We start from the raw sequence: 18926 nt of genomic DNA on the forward strand, positions 1-18926 counted from the left end.
TAAGTGTCCTAATTCATCAGCTCAAACCACACACCTGCCGGTCCTGCAAACCATGTGTTCATAATATTACCTGCAACTCCACTGTGGGAAAGAGGAGCTTAAATTACATCTGGAAGCGGGTGAGTCAACTGCCTAAAGATCTGTCTTCCTGGTAGCAAGCCAGGTTCGTGGCTAAGAACTTCGCATCATATCCTTCAAAATTTGGTGAGCTGGCAGATGGAACAGCAGTGCTGTTGTTAGCAATATGCCTGGTCTGAAGGAGAAAACAAAACTCAACAAAAATGAGGCAAGAGGAGCATTTCTGTGGACTGGCATGAATTTTGCCTTGTAATTCCTAATTAAAGGTAGCTCCTACTTTCTCACAAGTGAACAACTGCTCAGAAGCCACTTCTGTCAATGAAGGCATGTCCTAGAAATGAGCAGGAAAGAGTGATTGCAGGCTTAATACATGTTTGATGAATGAATAATGGAATGAAAGTTATTAATTAATTCTATATCCCTGGAGACTACGAAGGAAATGGAAGTTCCCAGCCTATGTTAAGTCAGAGGGCTAGACGCACGGGGCATCTGATCATTGCTGGAGACCAGGAAATGCAGTGTGGATGGAGGTGAATGAGGAGACCACTGAGTACGAGATTCTATCTTGTACAAGCCAGTTTCCTACCATCAGAGCAGGACAGCATGAGAGGAGGCCCTTACAAATAGAATGTGCTAGTCTACCCAACTCTCACACACTGGCTGGACTTAAAAACAACCTATATTAGACGAAAGGCAGCTGACAAACCAGGCCAAGGGAACACCTTCCAGTTGTGAGGACCTCCAGTAGAAGGTAAGTGTTGGAAGGGAATGATGTCATCGATAAGTGATTTTTTTCCTGTTCACAGTGGTGGGCTGAGAATCCTTTAGTTGTCTTCGGTCCATCCTGTCTTGGACTCTTGTGACACCTCAGGACTCCTCGTGAGCAACTCTATCTATATCTTTCCCTCTGGAATCTCTGCAATTGAAACCATGACCCCACCCAAGTTTTGTCCCTAACTCAGAGCTGGCCAAGTCTAATTTTACACACTGGCTGCTGTTTTTCCTTATTGACCAATCGAAGTTTTAAATATTTTTAATCACTGGGCTTTAGTGCTTGAACTCTGCAGGTGTCCACGTGTTCTCTTAGTCACTTAATGCACACTTTCTGATATTCACAGCTTTAAAATGTCTGAGGACTGAAAGAAGGACCCATATCAAAAGTATATCTTAAAACATTGACAGGGGGGGGGGAAACACAGCTGAATATAATGTTCATTAGAAATAGCGAAATAGCTATTTCTTCCCAGAGGCCAGAAACTAGGCGATACTTTGAGATCCTGCTTGATGACCTTAATTTCCACACTATGGGACCTGTCCTGAGACAAGTGCCCACCCCCTCCCACCCCTCTTTCTATCTGGCCAGTAAGATCCAAGTTCAACCTCTCTCTAATCACAGCACTTCAATATCACAGATTTTGTATATTTCTCATGATGATAGGCTCACCCATCTCTATGAAGCCCATATGTACCTTGATGGCAGGGACTACCCCTTTGTTCATAGACCCAGTTGACGATCCTAGACTTGGGAACTACGCAGAAAGCATTATGATCGTTTACTGACTCAGAGAAACCCAGTGTGTAAAAAGAATGCTTTTTTTGGAAGTTAGCCACCCAAGTAGCTGGCATTAAACAATACTGGACTCAGCAGAAAAACACCACCAAAAAAAGTCCCAAGTCACCTAAACTCCAGGTACTGCATAATATGAAGTCTTTCCCCAGCCACTGAAACGGAATAATTCACTCTACCCTCTGTGTACCCACTGCATTTTGTAACTCTAACATGGTATTGGTCAGGTAATTTGTTTAATTGTGTATGTCTATTTTTGTTTCCTTGGCTATTTTAAAACCTTTTTTTGTTCCTCTCTGTATTTCCCCTCAACATCTAGCATACAGTAGGTATTCACTGTATGTTTACATTAGTGCAAGACATCACGGCAGCCATATATGAGGTGGTCTTACGTACAGCCAGTTACGTACTGGCTGAAAGCAACTTTACAATGTTCCTCGGGCACTCTGAAAGGAATAACGAAAACACCACATGTCTATCAACAGGAAGAGATGTCCTCCACCACTGAAATTTTAATCAACTTAGACATTAAGAAACCAGAAGATGCAAATAATCCTTAATAACAACCGAGTTTTCCATTCCTAGAGTTGTTTTCCAAGTGTTTTCATGTGTCATATTTCAGGTCATTTCATATTCACAACAACCCGTTAAGAGAGTCACTACAATTTCCCACTTATCCTTGAGGAAATGGAGATGCGGAGAGGCAAGGTGACTTGCCAAGTCTTCCGATTTCACAGGCAAGGGCTCTTTCGTTACAACATTGTGCCTGTGTGGTAACCTGGCACAATCTGCAGTGTCCGTAAGTCTGGAGCATAAATCTCAAAGGAAACATTGAAAGGATGAAAAAAACGACAGAAAGTTGTAAACACATTACCACATGAGTCCACTGACTTTTACTGAATTTTTACTGCTGGAAATGAATACTTTTCTTTTGCAGAATCTTCAAAAGCAGTTGAGAATATCAAGTGTGGACACAACTGCCAAAGATAAAATACCAAACCAGCAAACATCTCACTGCCCAAGAATCTAGCATCTTCCTGTTGTGATTTCTGCCAAAATTGTGCTTAATATTTCATGCATGGAAATAGCTCTACAATTCTTCCTTTCAAACCCCTTCCGGGGCTCTAGGATCAAAGGACTAGATCCTCTTTTTGTCTAATGCAATTTAAAAATAATTTTAGATGTCCTTTTTTCTTTTAGAGTTGTAGTGTTCTAATTGCCCCAGTCTCTACAAGGCGATATTTTACAACCCACAATACGCAGTAAACTTTAAGGAAGAAAGTGCCATTTCTTAGAGAAGAAACTGATGACCCAAAGTGACAAGGGAGTACACACAGGTAGAAAGAAGCCCACTGTTTAGGGATGGGGACAAGGAAGGCAGATTGTCAAGCAGAGAACTATAATCACGTCAGAAAAAGTTCCTCATTTTCTCCATTTCACAAAGAAGGCTGCTATAAACACATCCCTCCTTTTTAGTCTATGTTTAAGAATTTAGAAGTATCTTATTAGAAGCCAGAATGGGAATACATCAAATGTGTTGTTACATACCAAAACCTCAGGGGTGTAAGACCAAGGGTACCAGTTTTGGACATTCAATGGCTGCCCCGGGCATGCTCAGAGGACAGGATGCCTACAAAAGAGAAGTACTAAGTAGGTACTCAAATTCCCCCTTAAACAAAAAGCTCAGTAAGCTTCTCCTAAAAACTATGTGTGGAAAATATATGGTCTCCTATATTTTAAAACAGCACAAAATCTATTGGCTAGAAATCATCATAAAAGTTGTCAAATTCTATTACTACAATGATTTCTTAACCTCTTACAGTACTTTTATTTAATAACTAAACCAACTTAGACCCACTTTACTGGTAAGATATTAGAAATGTACCAGTAAATATATTCAGTTATTTCTTCATCCATCCAACAAAACGTAATGAGTACCTACTCCATGCTGGGAGGTATTCTCGGCATTTAAGGATAGAGCAGTGAACTGAAAATCCCAGTCCCTGTTCTCCATTCAAGGGACTGACATTCCATTAAGGACAACAAACAATAATTAAACAAATAAATAAGTTTGCAGAGATAAAATCAGATAAGAAATATGGGGAGTAACAAAGTGGGAGGTGGTCCGGCCAGGTCGTTCTGATAAAGTGAACTCTGAGCAGAGATCTGAAAGAAATGAGGAGCTAGCCATAAAGATACCTGGGGAAAGGATATTCTAGCTCAGGAGATACAAGGCTTACAGGAAACTGTATGGTGGGGTGTTCAAGAATGTCAAGGAAGCTAGTGGAGCAAAGGCTGAGCATGAGGGCAAAAAGAAGGGAGCGATGGGGGAGAGGCAAGAAACAGTCTAGATCAGAGTCCTTCTAGGGCAAAATGAAAGGATTTTGACTATGCTAAGATGGCAAACCAGTGGAAGGTGCTGAGCTACTTAAACCGACAAATGTTGCACAGAATGGTACCAGTTGTTGTGTAGACAACCAGACTATAGGGGATAAGGGTGGAAACAGGGACATCGGTCGGGAAAAATGACGGCAAAGCAGTAGCAGTGGATGTGGAAGGAAGGGATCACAGTCTGGACCTATTTTGAAGGTTGGATATAGCGCGTGTGAGAAAGAGAGAATTCCAGGACGACTGCAAATTTTTTGGCCTGAGCAATTAAAATAAAATTTTCAGATAAAGATTTATTTTTGGAAAAATTGACAGACAGCACTTTAACATACATGATATAGAATGTCAATAGTAAAGAGGTGGTCACAGAAGTTCGTTTGGAAAATTATCTAGAATTGAGCGTTTATACTTTAAAATTTTTCTTACTGAAAATATACTGTGCTCTGGTTAGTAGTTGGAATCAAGGAGTCCATGAAGCAATCTAAAAAATGTCTTTCTTAAAAAAATTAGTCATGAAAAGAAACTTAAATATTTCCACCACTTGGGAATTTTATCTGGTTGAAATGACTTTATTATTGTTTCTCAATTTGCCTATCTTACAGTTATCTCAGTGTAGTAGAAATTGACAAATCAGAGGATGGAAAGAGAATGACTGAAATCCATACACAGAATTCTCAGTTTTTAAAAATTCTCATGTTTTAAAATTAAAGCTACAATTTCAAAGCCTAGGGGACTAGGAGAAGAGGTCTCACTGGAGGTTTTGGAGTCCTACAGTAGTACAATTCAGGTCACTTGTTATTGCTACTTTTATTAAGGATGCATATAATGCTAAATTCTTGTACAATAAATATTCCCCTAAACTTATACGTATGCATGTAAACATACTACACTATATATATTATGCATAATCTATCATGCATTATCGAAGTTTAATAACTAAAAGTCTAAAATATTATATTTTGAAATAGAGGAAATACAAACTGACCAAACTCCTGGCAGAACCTAGGGCCCTCCATTTTGTCCATTCCAGGACCCCCATAAAGATGCCCACAGTTATTCTACTAAGTAAGAAGTAAGAACACACCATCTACCCTCTGAGCTCCTAAACCAGATGTCCCAAACCCTGCAACTCTTTAATTCCCTCCCAGTTCCTCAAAATCCATCCCGAGAGTCTGTAACGTTGGTTTACTAACATCAAACACCAGCTGTAGCTGAAGGAACATCAGGATATACTTGCGTTCCATTTAACGAAATATTAACAGTAAGAATCACCTGTGGCACTGATTAAAAACAGATTTTGACTTGAGAAGCGAGGAGTGAACACAAAAAACTGCATTTTTTAAAGAATGCCACGGGGAATTCTGATGCACTCAGTCTAAGGACCACACTTAAAGAATCAACAGGACCCCAATTTCGTAGATTTTTTTTTTTTTAATAATCATTAGTTACCAAGAGTCCATCAAACCTTAAACAATCTTTAACTGGAATCTGTTTATCTTCCTCAGACTGCACCCTCTTCAAGTTACAAGTACTGAAAGATTAACCCCAGGTCAGCCTGGCCCCTCCTGCAGCAGCCAACCTGGCTTTGAGACCCTGAACAGCTGCTCTGACCATCTGTGAGGCTGTGTGGCCAGGTCTGCCTGATCCAGTTTCCTCGCACTCACCTGATAACCTCAGTGCAGTTAGCAGGCTCAGCCTCGGCTCTCTGGACCTGATTTGCTCCCTTGTGTGAGACAGGGGTGAGGACAGGGAACCTCCTTGGGAAATACATGTTTATAATAACAATAAATTAGTTTTTTACAACTCTATCTTTGAGAAGTATCAGAGAGAATAAGGGACAAATCTGCTGTTATCTTCAACAACATCAAATCCTTTGTCTTCTGAGAGTAATTTGGATTTTTGGAACTCATATGTCAGTACCAGATTTGTACTGAGTAGTTTCTACTAAAACAGGGTTTATAGTGATTTGGGCTCTGCTAATCATCAGTTATGTGCTAAGCCCATTGGTGGCACTATAATGTCTCAACTTGACTAGGCTGAACTACGTTTCCCAGAATGCTCATCCCTGTATGTTTCTAGTTAGTGAGGGTCAGGATTGATTCTTCTACCAGGTGACTAACACCTACCTACACAGCTTCCTGAGGAACACAGCAATTTCTCTCTACCTTCTATTAATAGCATATCTTTTTTATTTAAAAAAATTTAGTTGAATACCTACTATGTGCTGGACACAGTGATAGGTGCTTTCTGAATTAATCCTCAAGATAGCTATGCCAGTATCATCTCCTGACTGATTACAACACAGAAGTGAGTTTTAGGAGTTTTACAGAGCCTGACCAAAAAAACAAATACTGAGAGCTAGGTCTTCTAACTTCAAGTCTGTGCTCCTACTATGGCAAAGTTTCGTTTTGAACTACATTTTATTCCCAGCTATTATTTCCCTTGATGATGAGACCAAATGCCAGTTTGCTGATTCCATCAATCATCCTATACAACACAGTCTGGCAGATACATAACTTGCATTTAAATTTTCCCATCAGTATTCTCATCTTTTCACAGCTGGTCATTCATGTCAAGGATCCAAATTATTGACCTTTCCAAGTTTTCCTTAGAGCAATTGGTTTCTCTCGAGTAATCATCTTACTTGTCTTCTGACTACCTTCTTCAAAACCTTTGTCCTGGTCAGAAATGTTTGTTTCCAACATTGTGTCATCTCCATGTTTTCTATGAAAGTATCATATATCTGACTTGCATTTTAGTTCAACTTACGTAAAATTTGCTGGCTTTGTGCTGAAAAACAGTAACACATTTTTATGCTGGCATACCTCTACGCACTCTCCCCAGCTGCAGGCACAAGATTGACAGGCTGACCTTGAAAGAGAGTTCGGCTGAAACATGTTGTAACAAATCCTCACAACGATGACTCCTCCTCTACTTTCACAGACTACACCAGAAAACGGTATCATTATTTCATAGTCACACCTGGTAACTTGACACTTGCTGACACCTTTCTACTGTTTATTTCCAATGTCTCAATTTTCCACTCTTCTAAAGGGCTTAGTGTCATCTGAAAGCTTGGCACTTTCACCATGTGCCCAGGGCTGCAGATCACTGATAAAAACGTTAAATAAAACCCATCTTAGTTCCAATCTCTACATAATGCTCACTATTTAAACGACTCCATTCAAAGAAGTGCCTGTTTTCCCTTACCCTTTGTTTTCTTCTGTCTAAACTACTTCCTTCCCTTTGAAAAAACCCAGCATCTCTTCCAATACCACAGCCTGTCTTTGCTGTTGCAGGGCAAGGGAGGGGAGGATGGGCAATGGCTTTTTGGAAGTTTAAATAAATCCTATCTATGGACTTTCCCATGTCTGCAGGGTTGGTTCACCTAAGACCATTCCAGGCTTAAGAGCTAGGCTTCTGTCACTAAGCAGTTGTGTAACTATGGTCAAAGTCTCTTTATCTCCCTGGTTCTCACTTTCTTCATCTGCAGAAATAAAGCAACTGGCCTCTGTAATCTGTGCTGTTTCATGTCTAGATAGAAAACTATGACTCTGGTAAAGCTTCATCTGTCTTGATAGACAGTAAACTGTACTTTCTCAAACAGGCTATGTCTGTTTAAAATTTAGATGATTTTTTTTGGCCTATGGGACATTTGGTACTTTTCTGATAGGTGGAACCTTTTATGAGTAGTCAGAGATGACGCAGATATTAAAAGCAATAAAGAGAGGAAATCGGAAAAACTTGAGCCACATCTCCACAACACAAAGTACAGGGACATGTAGCATCTCGCACGCTGGAGTGATCTGACATAGAAACAAAGTTTTCAAGTGAGGACTTAAGGGACATGAGACTCTCACATCCAGCTGGACCATCTACAGTCTCTTGTAGGTGGATGAAGTGTTAAGACAGCTGGACACTGAGTGGCATAAATCTAACTGGGCCAGTGAAGAGAGATGGGTTGATCCAGTACTAAGAAGCACTCCAAGTTACATGAAAATGCAGTATCAGTGGTCAAAACCTAAATGCCTGCAGGGCCAGGCAGTCACATGAAGGAGTGAATGTTGCTGATTAATCCTGGGGAGTCACTAACTGGGGCCAACTAGACAGTCTATGCTTATCTGTAGAGCATCCAAATTCAGTTCTTTAAAAATCAGTCCAGGTGAAACGAAATCCACCTATAGACCAGAATCAGGCCTCATGGGACCAGTTTGTATGCTATGACCTTACGGGTACTTCAGCCCTCTGGATTTCTTTGCTGATACTTCAATAGAAAGTAAACTCCTTCTCACTACAGTAAAGCTGAGGGTGGGGGACGTATGTATTTCTCTGGCAAAGTAAATAAGAGATTCAATTTATTTAACGGATGAAAACTCCACTTGTGAGTAATAAAACTTCTAGTAGAAAAAAACCCATCCTTTTTAAGAGAATAATAATAGTGTCCATTTCACAGGGTCCCAGTGAGGACTGAAAATCACGTAAGAGGCTTCCTTAGTGCAGCACCTCACACATAAATACTAGCTGCTACCATTGTTATTATTAAATTGCATCAGGTGATGGAATGTAAACTACGTTCTTCCACAGAACATCACAGAATTATACTATCCTCAGGCTGGGGAGGTTTAAGGTCATGTATTGGGTCAGGCAACAGCTACACCATAAAGCACAAAAAAGAATTCTGTGCATTCTAGATCCTGTTGTTGCTTGGACAGTGGGCCAATTTAACGAGTGAATGTGGCACTTCTATCACTTCCCTCCTCCTTCCCCACCCACTCTGCCCCAACTCAAGGTCCCAGCACTGAGATTCCAGGAATAACGTGGAGCAAAGAATTCTAGAACACCCACTCCCTGGGCCTCCTCCTCTCCCCAAGATTTTTTAAAAATCCATTATTGAAATTAACACACTATTCCCAATCCCACCCATCATAATGATACCCCTACAAATCCGAAAAATCCTTTTTAAGGAAATAGATGTCTTTAAAAAAATTCATAAAGCATAGCTGGCATGCTTTGACATGACAAAACACCTCTTCCCATAGCTTCTGCTTGTTTTTCCCCTCTCTCCACCCCTTGGCTGAAGGTAAACACTGCTGTGTGGGATCATCATGTTCTACCCAGCTTTTGAAAAAAATAGAATAATCTAATAGTCTAATCCATACTTTACTACATATCTTTACAATTTCATGGGTCAAATGTCAAATCTTTCTCAGTCTTCTGCTACGTAACACTGATAACCACTTGGAATTAATGAATGAGCGAATGAACAAATGAATGAATGTATCTTTGAAAAGCAAGGAATTCGCAAGTTTAAAATTAATACCCTTGCTTAAAGAAATTATTTTCCAAATGGCTCAACAGAAACACATGATTTTTCTTTGCTTTTGAGAAGTTCAGAAGAGATCATCAAATACTACTAAACACACACTAACCATACGATTAAACACGAGCTCATTTTAACCCTTTAAAGGCAAAATTTTTTTTGAAGTATACCTCCTCACCTGGTTTTTGTAAACTTTGCTTTACTAACACTTAAAACACACAGAAGCATATCTTGCTTTACAAAGGGTGAAAATCAAATGTCAGAGGCATTAAAGAATGCTGACATTCCATGAAAGCTCCTTTGGAAACATAAATGATGCCTCTGGTGCATTTTCTTTTGAAATTCTGATTTTTTTTCCCCCTTCAATTATGGAGCACCTACAATGAATAATAATGTCAAGTGGTTTTACTAAAGAATACTGATTTATTTTACTCTTTGTTTTCTCTCCCCTAAAGGGAAAGAATAATAAAGAAATACCAGATTCTGTCTCAGGGTTAACTCCATTATATCTGTCTATACTTCATTGTTCCATTGGCAGTGGGTTCCCTCCATAGCTAAATACCTCTCTGCATATCTTGCAGGCAACATCTTTTTTCCCCCCAGAGGGCAAAAAAAGAGAAGCAACTCCATGCATTTGGAAGACCTGCACACGGTAGAAACTCGCATACTCTTATTAAGAAAAGAATAAACTTTGTGGAGTCCCCTCTTCACAGTAAAACACGAGGAAATCCTAGTTGAGGACTGAGAAAAGCTAACCAATCAGTTTCCCTTAAGGAAACGGAACTGATTTTAGAACAAACAGGTCCCCAGACTCAGGAGGATTTTCCAGTGAGTCAGGTCCAGCAGCAGAAATGGTTACCAGGGCCGCGTTTCTGTTTTCGTATTTGCATAGATAGTGAAAATTTTATTTTTCTTCCCCTGCAAGCTTTTTAAATTTATTTATTTACTTTTTCTCTTTGATCACACCCATAACAGCCGGCTCAGATCCACCCAGCTAAGAGCAACTCACAAGGTACCAACAAAACAAGCAGGGTGAATTGAGCAGAGGTGGAAAGTAGGAGGGTGTCCTGGGCAGGACTGGCTCCATAATTTGCAGCCTGGTGACAAATAAAAACGTAGGGTTTGTTGTTCAGAAATTACTAGAGTTTCACGAGGATAAAAGCAGAGCAATAAGCTATGCAAAGAGTCCTTCTGAGCACGGGGCCCTGTGCAACTAACTGCTCAGGTCGCAGGCCGGAGGCTGGTCCCAGTTCTGATCCCGGTTCTGGAAGACACCTGCTGGGCTCTCAGGGACAAACTCAAATAATTCGCCAATAAGTCAAAAACACGGAAATGAAATGAAAGCTGCTTAGAAATAGAGCTCTTTGGCAGAGCAGGGAGAGTGGTGAGGTCTGTTTCTTCTCACACTCCCACTGACTAGCAAAACGTCTAACATGGACTAGGCGCTTTTTAATAAAGGTTGAAATGTAAAGCATGGAGAATGGCAGCTAACACTGTCACCAACTAATCTGCTTTTGGGAAAGCCATTCTTCTTGCCTTCAAGGTTGCTTTGGTGGTTATGGACAGCCATTTTCCTTTGTTATCTCATCATACATTATATTACCTGCACAGAATAACGTTTGGAATTAAATCCTAGTATCTGAACTATTTGGCAGAAATAGCCCCGTTCGCAATCATCAACAGAGAGAGAACAAGTTCCCATTTACCTGCTGGAGCTGGCCAGGAGGAGGACCTGCCCTTCTCAGCAAATTATATTATCCACGGGGAATTCATGCTCTTTTTTTCTTTTTCTTTCGTTTCTTTTTTCTTTTTTTTTTTCTTTTTTTTAAGGAGAGCACGCAGGTCACAGTGGCTCATGCAGGGATCGAACCAACAAACTTGGTTTATTAGCACCATGCTCTAGCCAACTGAGCTAACCGGCCACCCCCATGCTGACTCTTAAGTGGGGCTTGAAGGGAGTCCCTCCTTCCCAGGCCAGGGATACACTTTAAATAGCCATTAAAATGACATTTCAAAATAACAAAAGAACTCAAAGAACCTGAGGAACAAAATAAATGGTGTTGTAAAAGGAAATGGAAACATTACCATAATTAGAGCTTTTAAATCAGACACTTTCAACCCTGGTTGGACCAGACTTATTTACAACTGCAGTCAAAGCAGGGGTGTGAATGGGGACAGCATCAGTATTTACAAGAAAGGAAAAGTGAAGAAAGCTTTTGTAAGGTCATGGGAACTACATCCTGAAACCTAGTTAAAAATAAAAAATAAAAACACCGTTTTGGCCTTTATGGGGATGCAAGACTTCACCTAATCTGGCTTTGCCATTAATACGCCACTGGCCCAGAAAAGGGGCCCCTATCATAGGCTAAACACGTAATTACCTAATTCTCTTTTCACTTTCCATCACACACACAAAAATGTACTTACCCTCTTTATGGGACCTAAACAGTACAGCTTTCAATGTGGAATGACACCTTACCTGTGAGTTCTTCCCAGACAGGAACTATATTTAACATTGAAGTATGTCCCCGTACAATGCCATACAGAGATTAAGTATTTCTTATCCTTCTGGGAATAACTATCAGGCAGTTTAACCTAGCAGACTAGAATAGAACCTCACAGTCCAATACTTTATAGAGAGGTTGGGAGATGTACAGAAAATACCAAGGCAGCACCCGCTAGACGGAGGGAACTTGGGACAGGCCCCCACAGACCAGGAGTTTCCACCAGATACATGAGTGTTTGAAGACTGTCCTTGGTTTGTGGCGTAACCATGCTGGATACAGCTACGGTTCCACTGCTTTGCTCCTATAGAGGGAGCTCGCCACTAGAAGGGCAGCCAGCCCCACCTGAACAACGGGCTACAAACGTGTCCTAGAAAAAAAGGAAAGGTTATTTGACCTACCTCACTAGGACAATTGAAAGCTCCTTTGCACTAGGCAAACATACCATCCCACAGTGAGTAATGTAAAGAAAACACGTTTTGGTAAAAGCAAAATGTCCCAGAATTAAACATTTTTTCAAACCATGCATGCAGTCAGCAACTTAAACGTTTGAAGCCTAAATTCACCCCTCAAAAATTACTTTTTCATTTAAAAGTTTTCTCTTTAGTACTGAAAAAAACTCAAGAGGGACTTCCTCACTGGAGAAAGACTTGGAAAATCCCAGACCTCAACTAAAAGCAGTGATCTTGGCCAGCAGTTGTCTGCCTTTCCCTGGCTATTATTAAGTATCCTTCTGTTTGACTAAGAATTTCTCCACCTCTTCACAAGCCATCTTTTTTCTTTCTGTGTCCAGAAAAAACTGAAAACCATGTGTTTATAATGAGCCTGTTGCTATGCAAATCATTAAAACATATTACAAAAATCTTTCCTTTGAGTCAGGAGGAGAACATAGTGGGGGAAGATGAAATGCTAGCGAGAGTCCCTTCACTGAACAGAAAAGCTGGCAAAAAGAAATACGAGAAAAAAAAAAAAAGCAAAATGGGAAAAAATTATGGTGGCCTTTAGTCATTTTAACCAAAAGGGGAAAACTAGGGTTTTTAAAGCCCCAAGGTAATGTGTCTTATTCTCTTCTTAATCTTTTTAATTCCTATGGTTTTATGACTCACCCTCCGTCTACTAGTGTGTCCTCTTCGCAAGTTTTCTTCATACTTCCAAAAGAATATCAAGAGATTTTCCCCCCCTTTTATGTACTCCTGTGTGTACTCCCCTTGTCTTCTCATTAAATTATCACCTAAAACTAGGGCATGAATTGTCCCTTCTTCTCCAACTCAATCATAGTTATCTTGGTCTATTTCCCTCACTTATGACGAGATTTGTTCTTCAAAAGTCATAGCTGGGAGACCAGATGAGACACAGAATGTCAGAATTAATGTCTAAAAAACAGAGCTTCTCAATTCATCGATTTAAAAAATCTGGATTTGATCATTTTAATAAAGTCCATTGCCTTCTTAAACAGTTTGCAACCAACATCGTTCTCAAACTTTTGTTGTGCTGTTCCAAACACTCTATTAACATGCAAGTTTTCAAGGATGGGATTGTTTGGGGACTAGAAATGAAATACAAGCCTTTTAAATAGTATATCTTCCTTTCATCCCATGTGTCTTAATATATGTGGGTTCACACACATACCACAAGCAAACAAAAAACCCAGAGTATTAATTCTGAACACTTTGTCTTTATTCAAGAGAGAAGAAATGGCTAGTCATGACTAATGCTATGGAACTTGTTTTACTCTCAAATAGAAGTAGCCAAACCATTGCAAACATGTGTTAGGTAAAAACAAGTTTGGTTGGCTCCAGACAAAGGCTTATTTTTTAAGCACAGATGGTTGAATGGTCGCCTCCTCCAACGGGTTGCCCACAATGAAAGGCAGATTTCTACTTCTAATCTATGCAAATATCTGACTCTGAGGGCATCACAAAGACTAACTGTTTTGTGTCAGACAAGGCAGATCCCAGGTGCTCTGAGATGCCAAAGCCCATCTCCCACCTGAGATGCCCGGTAAGGTAACTCGGATAACAGCGGATGGCTAGAGAGTTAGTCACCAACCCTCCTCCTTCTGCGAAACATTCCTCTGGAATCCTGCCCCCTCACTACTGCCTCTCCTTGGCTGCTCTGCCTGGAAGGCAGTTTCAATATTCAGATGGGACTCCAGATGCTTTTCTAAAACCTCCCAAAAAGGCAGATCCCCGCCCCCCAAAATAGGCTTCTAATGCCTCTGAGTAGCATTGGTCACCTTGAATTCAGTTCATCGATTCTTCTCTAACATCAAACCCAGAAACCCTGAGCGTTTAAAAACGTTATTCTGTCCACATCAGGTCTGCTTTCTATTCTCGTCTACGTGCCTACCACCTACAGTAGGTCTCACTGAATCACACCTGAATCATTGCTGGTGGCCCGCCATCTTCCCGACTGTATGTTACTCCCTTTCTCTTTCCTTTCTCCCTCTATAAGTTTTCCCTTCTCTACTGACAATACTCTTGTCTCTTATTTCTCCATCTTCCCAGTACTGTCTTTGACTTGCTCTCACACCCCTGGGCACATTCCAGTTTTCCCTTGGGGCAACAAAAATTCCTACAATGCTGAACACACACACACACACACACACACACACACACACACGCACCACTCCTAACTTTACACTTGATCTTAGCCAAAAGGCCGAGAAGCGATCCCAGCTCCTAACTTTAAACATCCTTTGCCATAAAGAGGTTATACCTGAAATCTACACAGTTTAGCTGTAATGTTTCAGTTTTAAAATGTCCTTCAAAGATTTATTTTCTTAATTAGTTTTTCTGATGAAATGACAGTTGGCCGCAAAATCCTGTGTTGGAAAACACTTTTGTCCCTCCTTATCAAATTTCATCTTAATGAACCAAGCTCACTGAGCAAAAAGAAGTACTAAAGAAAAATGAAAGAAATGCTTCCTAATCCCCAGCCTCAATAACTACCACCACCAAAAATTCTTACTCTCTACCTCAAATTTTAAGATTTCAGCTTATGAATACAAACATTGACAGTCAAATAACGCATCGTTAATGTTACTTACCTGGAAAATCTAAAACTGTAAGGGCTTTAGAGGTTACCTCATTTACTGATTCCTAAGTGTGGATGAACATCAGAACCACCAGAGGAATAGTATTTATTTTAAACAATACATCCTCCTGATCCCAGCCTTAGACATTCCAATTCAGACTTCTGGGACAGCCAGCCCTCGAATCCATATTTACAATAACGCTCCAGGTAATTAGGATACAGCAGGCCGTCTGCCTGAGAAGCACTGTTCCATTCCAACACCTTACCCAATATGGCCATCTCCTCTACAGGATACCACACTCTGTGCTACAGCACTTTCAGACACCGGGCTCTCACTCTTTTATATGTCTGCTTGTTCCACTTTTACATGGATTTAATTATTAGAAACTGGGTTCTTATGTTGAGCCAAAAAATCACCAAAAGTCTTTCAAGCTCCTTGAACTTCACTCATTTTGTGTTCCAGAGCTGACATTGAATTCCTTCCCGCAAGTCTTCAAATATTCTTAGGCAGCTACTGCACCTTTGCAAGTCTTCATTTTTCTAAGCTTAAACTGCCTTATTTCTTTAACTTCTTAAGAGCGCAATTTCTGAGTCCCTCGCCATTTCAACTGCTCTTCCTCAAACACAGACCTTACAGAAAAAGTCTGTCTCGAGTGACGACACTTCATTTTTTTTCTCCAGATGGAATTTTTTCCAATGTGCATTAATTTGTAGTCTGTGTTTCATCCTTATTACTCATTGCCTTGCACCCAATGACTGGTCTGACAGTCATGGGACAGCAAGCACTTATTAACCTAATGCTGTGTTCCTAACACTGTAAACTATTCAAGGAGGAATCAAAAGCCAGTGGAAACTGTCCCATTTTGAGGAGTAAACAATTTCTTGTGCAGAAACGACAAACATAAGTGAAATAACTTGATCACAACAGTATATGACCAAGAGCTTCAAATGAATGACACCGGAAAGAGTAAACATAATTTTCCGGGTCAGATTGTAAGCTACCTCATGGCCTCTGTTTACAGAATCACCACCTATTTAACAATAGTTTTTGATTTTTTTAAAAAAAGAGGGGAAAAAAGATGCTGGAAACTATTATCTTAAAATATATACAAAATTTTCAAGCACATCCCTTATGTCAGAAATTTAAACTCTAAGAAACGACACGTGCAATTATCAAGTAGAATGCTGTTCCTTTATTTCAGGATGCGACTGGCACTGCATCCCATGTACTCTGAACGCCACGATCCAAATGAAAGACGAAAATCAGAGGGCTTGTGTGATTCCCTTTATTACTGAAAATAACCAATTGATAAGGAGACACTCCTCCAGTATATTTTAATGGAAACTCTTACCAATAAATGAGCTGTTCTACCACCAACAAAAAAACAGAGCTTTAGGGACTTATCCAAATCCCTCTTTTTACAGATAAGGAAGAAATATTGCAAAGATGGCAGGTGATTTTCTCCAACGTAAAGCAGCCAATGCATAGGAGGGTGGGACCCATCCCTGGGGCTTCTCTTTACTACTGGCTTTCTGTCTCCCCTTATTTAACCTAAGACAATCAAAACTCTTGTCCTCTCAACATTTTCCTCAACTCTACTCTCATCTTCAGTTACCTTCTCAATCCTCAAATCCAAAGTCTGATGGTACATGTGGGGACAGAGCCAGGAGTGCTGTTTCCAGGCTCTCGCCTTCACATGGTAAGGTGCTGGCTCAGGTAGTGAATGGCCATCAACTGTGATTCGATGGCCATCAGCTGTGGCTAGTTGGCCGTCAGCTGTAACCAGTGAGCCATTGGCCACGAATATAACTGCTGTGGCTATGCTAGCAAAAATGGGGGCTAGCAAGAAAATAGTGGCTGAGCTAGCAAGAGTGGATTGCAGTTAGCACAGGGGGATTGCAGCTAGCAAGTGGGGTTGGTTGGTTGGCAGAGACAAATGGACGGCAGGTTGTGGATACTGTGGCTCCTGCCTCCTGTGTCTCCAACCCAGCCGCCAGCGAGAATATAGTGGTATAACTCCCCTACCTATGGCTCTGTGGGTGTTCCTTTTTGGCCTCACCATATCCTGTGTTCTTATGTGGGGAGCAGGACCAGAGACCCCGCATGACTCCCTGCATGACAAGTACATTTTGTGTGGGGACATTCTAAGTGAAGGGGTGAACTAAAGTGTAAACAGGTAGCTAATTTTTTAATTAAATTCTAGGATATTTTACCCCCAGTCTCCAACTAATATTTCTATGCTGCTGGACATAAGATTCTGCCTAACTCAGGATCATTACTACCTTACTGGCATTATAGGGAACCACTGGGGTTAGCTACATGAATTCAAACAAAAAATCTAAAGCTGCAAAGCAATTGGTAAACAATCCCATCTACCCTACCTTCTCCCCACTACATCTTTTCCTCCCTCTCCCTCTCCCCCTCCCCCCTTTCCCCTCTTTCTTCCCCGCCAATCAACCAGCTCATCTACTTCACATGAGTCCCCACAGTTCATCCACACCCTTATATAGAACACCAGGTAATATGCACCTACCTTGTGGCCTCTTGCTGAAGCCATGACACATTTGGCACATAGAACATGACTCCGAAGAAAAGCAGAGGCTCATTAGCGAATTTGTCCAGATGTTTCTTCAGAGGTTTCTCCAGCTCCACCCATCGTGCTTGCTGGCTCTTGCTCAGAAACCAAAGGCCAAAGTAATGCGTCTAGATAAAAAGGGTAAAATAGCATCAATTCATGCCTAAAACGGCCATCATTAGACCACACAGGAACCAAGACTCCAGCACCTCATGTCACCTTTGGCTCCCTAGCTCATACACCAGGGTCCAGCTTTCACTTTCTACCTTGGGGACAAATTACAAAGAGGCCACATGCACACAATGTTGTTATCTACACCGAGTATGCAGAAGCAGTATTCATACCCACTGCTGCTGTTTGTACACCTGAGGTCGATGTCCCTATGCTAGGTTAGGAGGTGGTGCAGGGTGGTGACAGTGACCACGCGTTCCTTAAGATCTCAAGGCTGACTTTCCTGTGGCTTCTGAATGCCTGGTGATCTCACATGGAGCATGCTAGCAAAGGCAAACACAGTTCTTGCACCTGCTACGAAGTAATTGATTACTCGAGTCTTAAGACAATTCTGCCAACTGAAAGCCTCCACAGTGGAGAATTATTCTCATCCAGGACCAGATTTTAACTGAAAACCGATTCACTCTTTTTGAGCTTTAATGGAGAACTAAAAAAAAAAAAAAAACCCAAAATAACAAACCAACAGAAAAACAACCCTCCACCACTTTATTAAACCTGAACTACAGCAAACCTCTCCCCATATCAAGCTTTCAGAGTGGACGGGTCCCCTTCGCAGCTGCCACAGGGGCCCACGGTGGCTGCTCTTGGCAGATTAGGGTGGGATTTGACAGATGAAAGTGAGATTTTCACCCTTAGACTTGGAGCCTCAACCAGTTTACTTTTGAGCAACCTGCTCACTGATTAAAACAGGTACTTTTGTGCATCCAATCCTGTCTTTATATTAATTAATGCTCAGATTTCAGGATTAGCACAACAATCACCAAAAAATAGATCACTGCTTTTGAAGCATTCTTTTATATTTCAATTATAGCCTAGAACGCTTTACAGCACACCTGGAAATCTGCCTTCAAAAGAATGTTTTCGTTACAATGCTTCCCTTCCAAAGGCACGCTTGTGCAGATGTTCCCATTCCAGCTGGCTGCCCCCTCAACCATAGCACAGACCAACCCTGCCACAGCCCTAACAGAATATGTAATAAAGCTCTGACTCTGACTTTACTAGCAAAGCAGACATGTCCTTGATCCCAGAAAGCTACAGTCCCAAATACTCGAAGGGCTATTTTTAAATGAAACTTTCAGATGAAAAAAGTGATCTGACCACCTTTTCTTCATGATGTCCCAAAGGGCAAGTTCGTATCAGAAGTTGATGGGTTTCTCGAGCAACAAAAAGCCAAGGTTCCACATCTATCAACTGAGACAAACTTGCCTGAGTGAGTTCTGACCCTA

General features: G+C 40.9%; 1 protein-coding gene across 4 annotated transcripts in view; it reads right to left on the reverse strand.

Annotated features, from left to right (window-relative positions):
* PTPN14 (protein tyrosine phosphatase non-receptor type 14) overlaps positions 1 to 18926 on the reverse strand; it is a 153323-nt gene that overhangs the window by 59524 nt on the left and 74873 nt on the right. For all 4 annotated transcript variants that reach the window (XM_081026396.1, XM_081026393.1, XM_081026395.1 and 1 more), the window contains exon 3: positions 17428 to 17597. In XM_081026396.1, the coding sequence (XP_080882522.1) occupies positions 17428 to 17597 (170 nt within the window). The remainder of the gene's footprint in view (positions 1 to 17427; positions 17598 to 18926) is intronic.

This window comes from Rhinolophus hipposideros (assembly GCF_964194185.1).
Source record: "Rhinolophus hipposideros genome assembly, chromosome: 19".
NCBI classification, from domain to species: Eukaryota; Metazoa; Chordata; class Mammalia; order Chiroptera; family Rhinolophidae; genus Rhinolophus; species Rhinolophus hipposideros.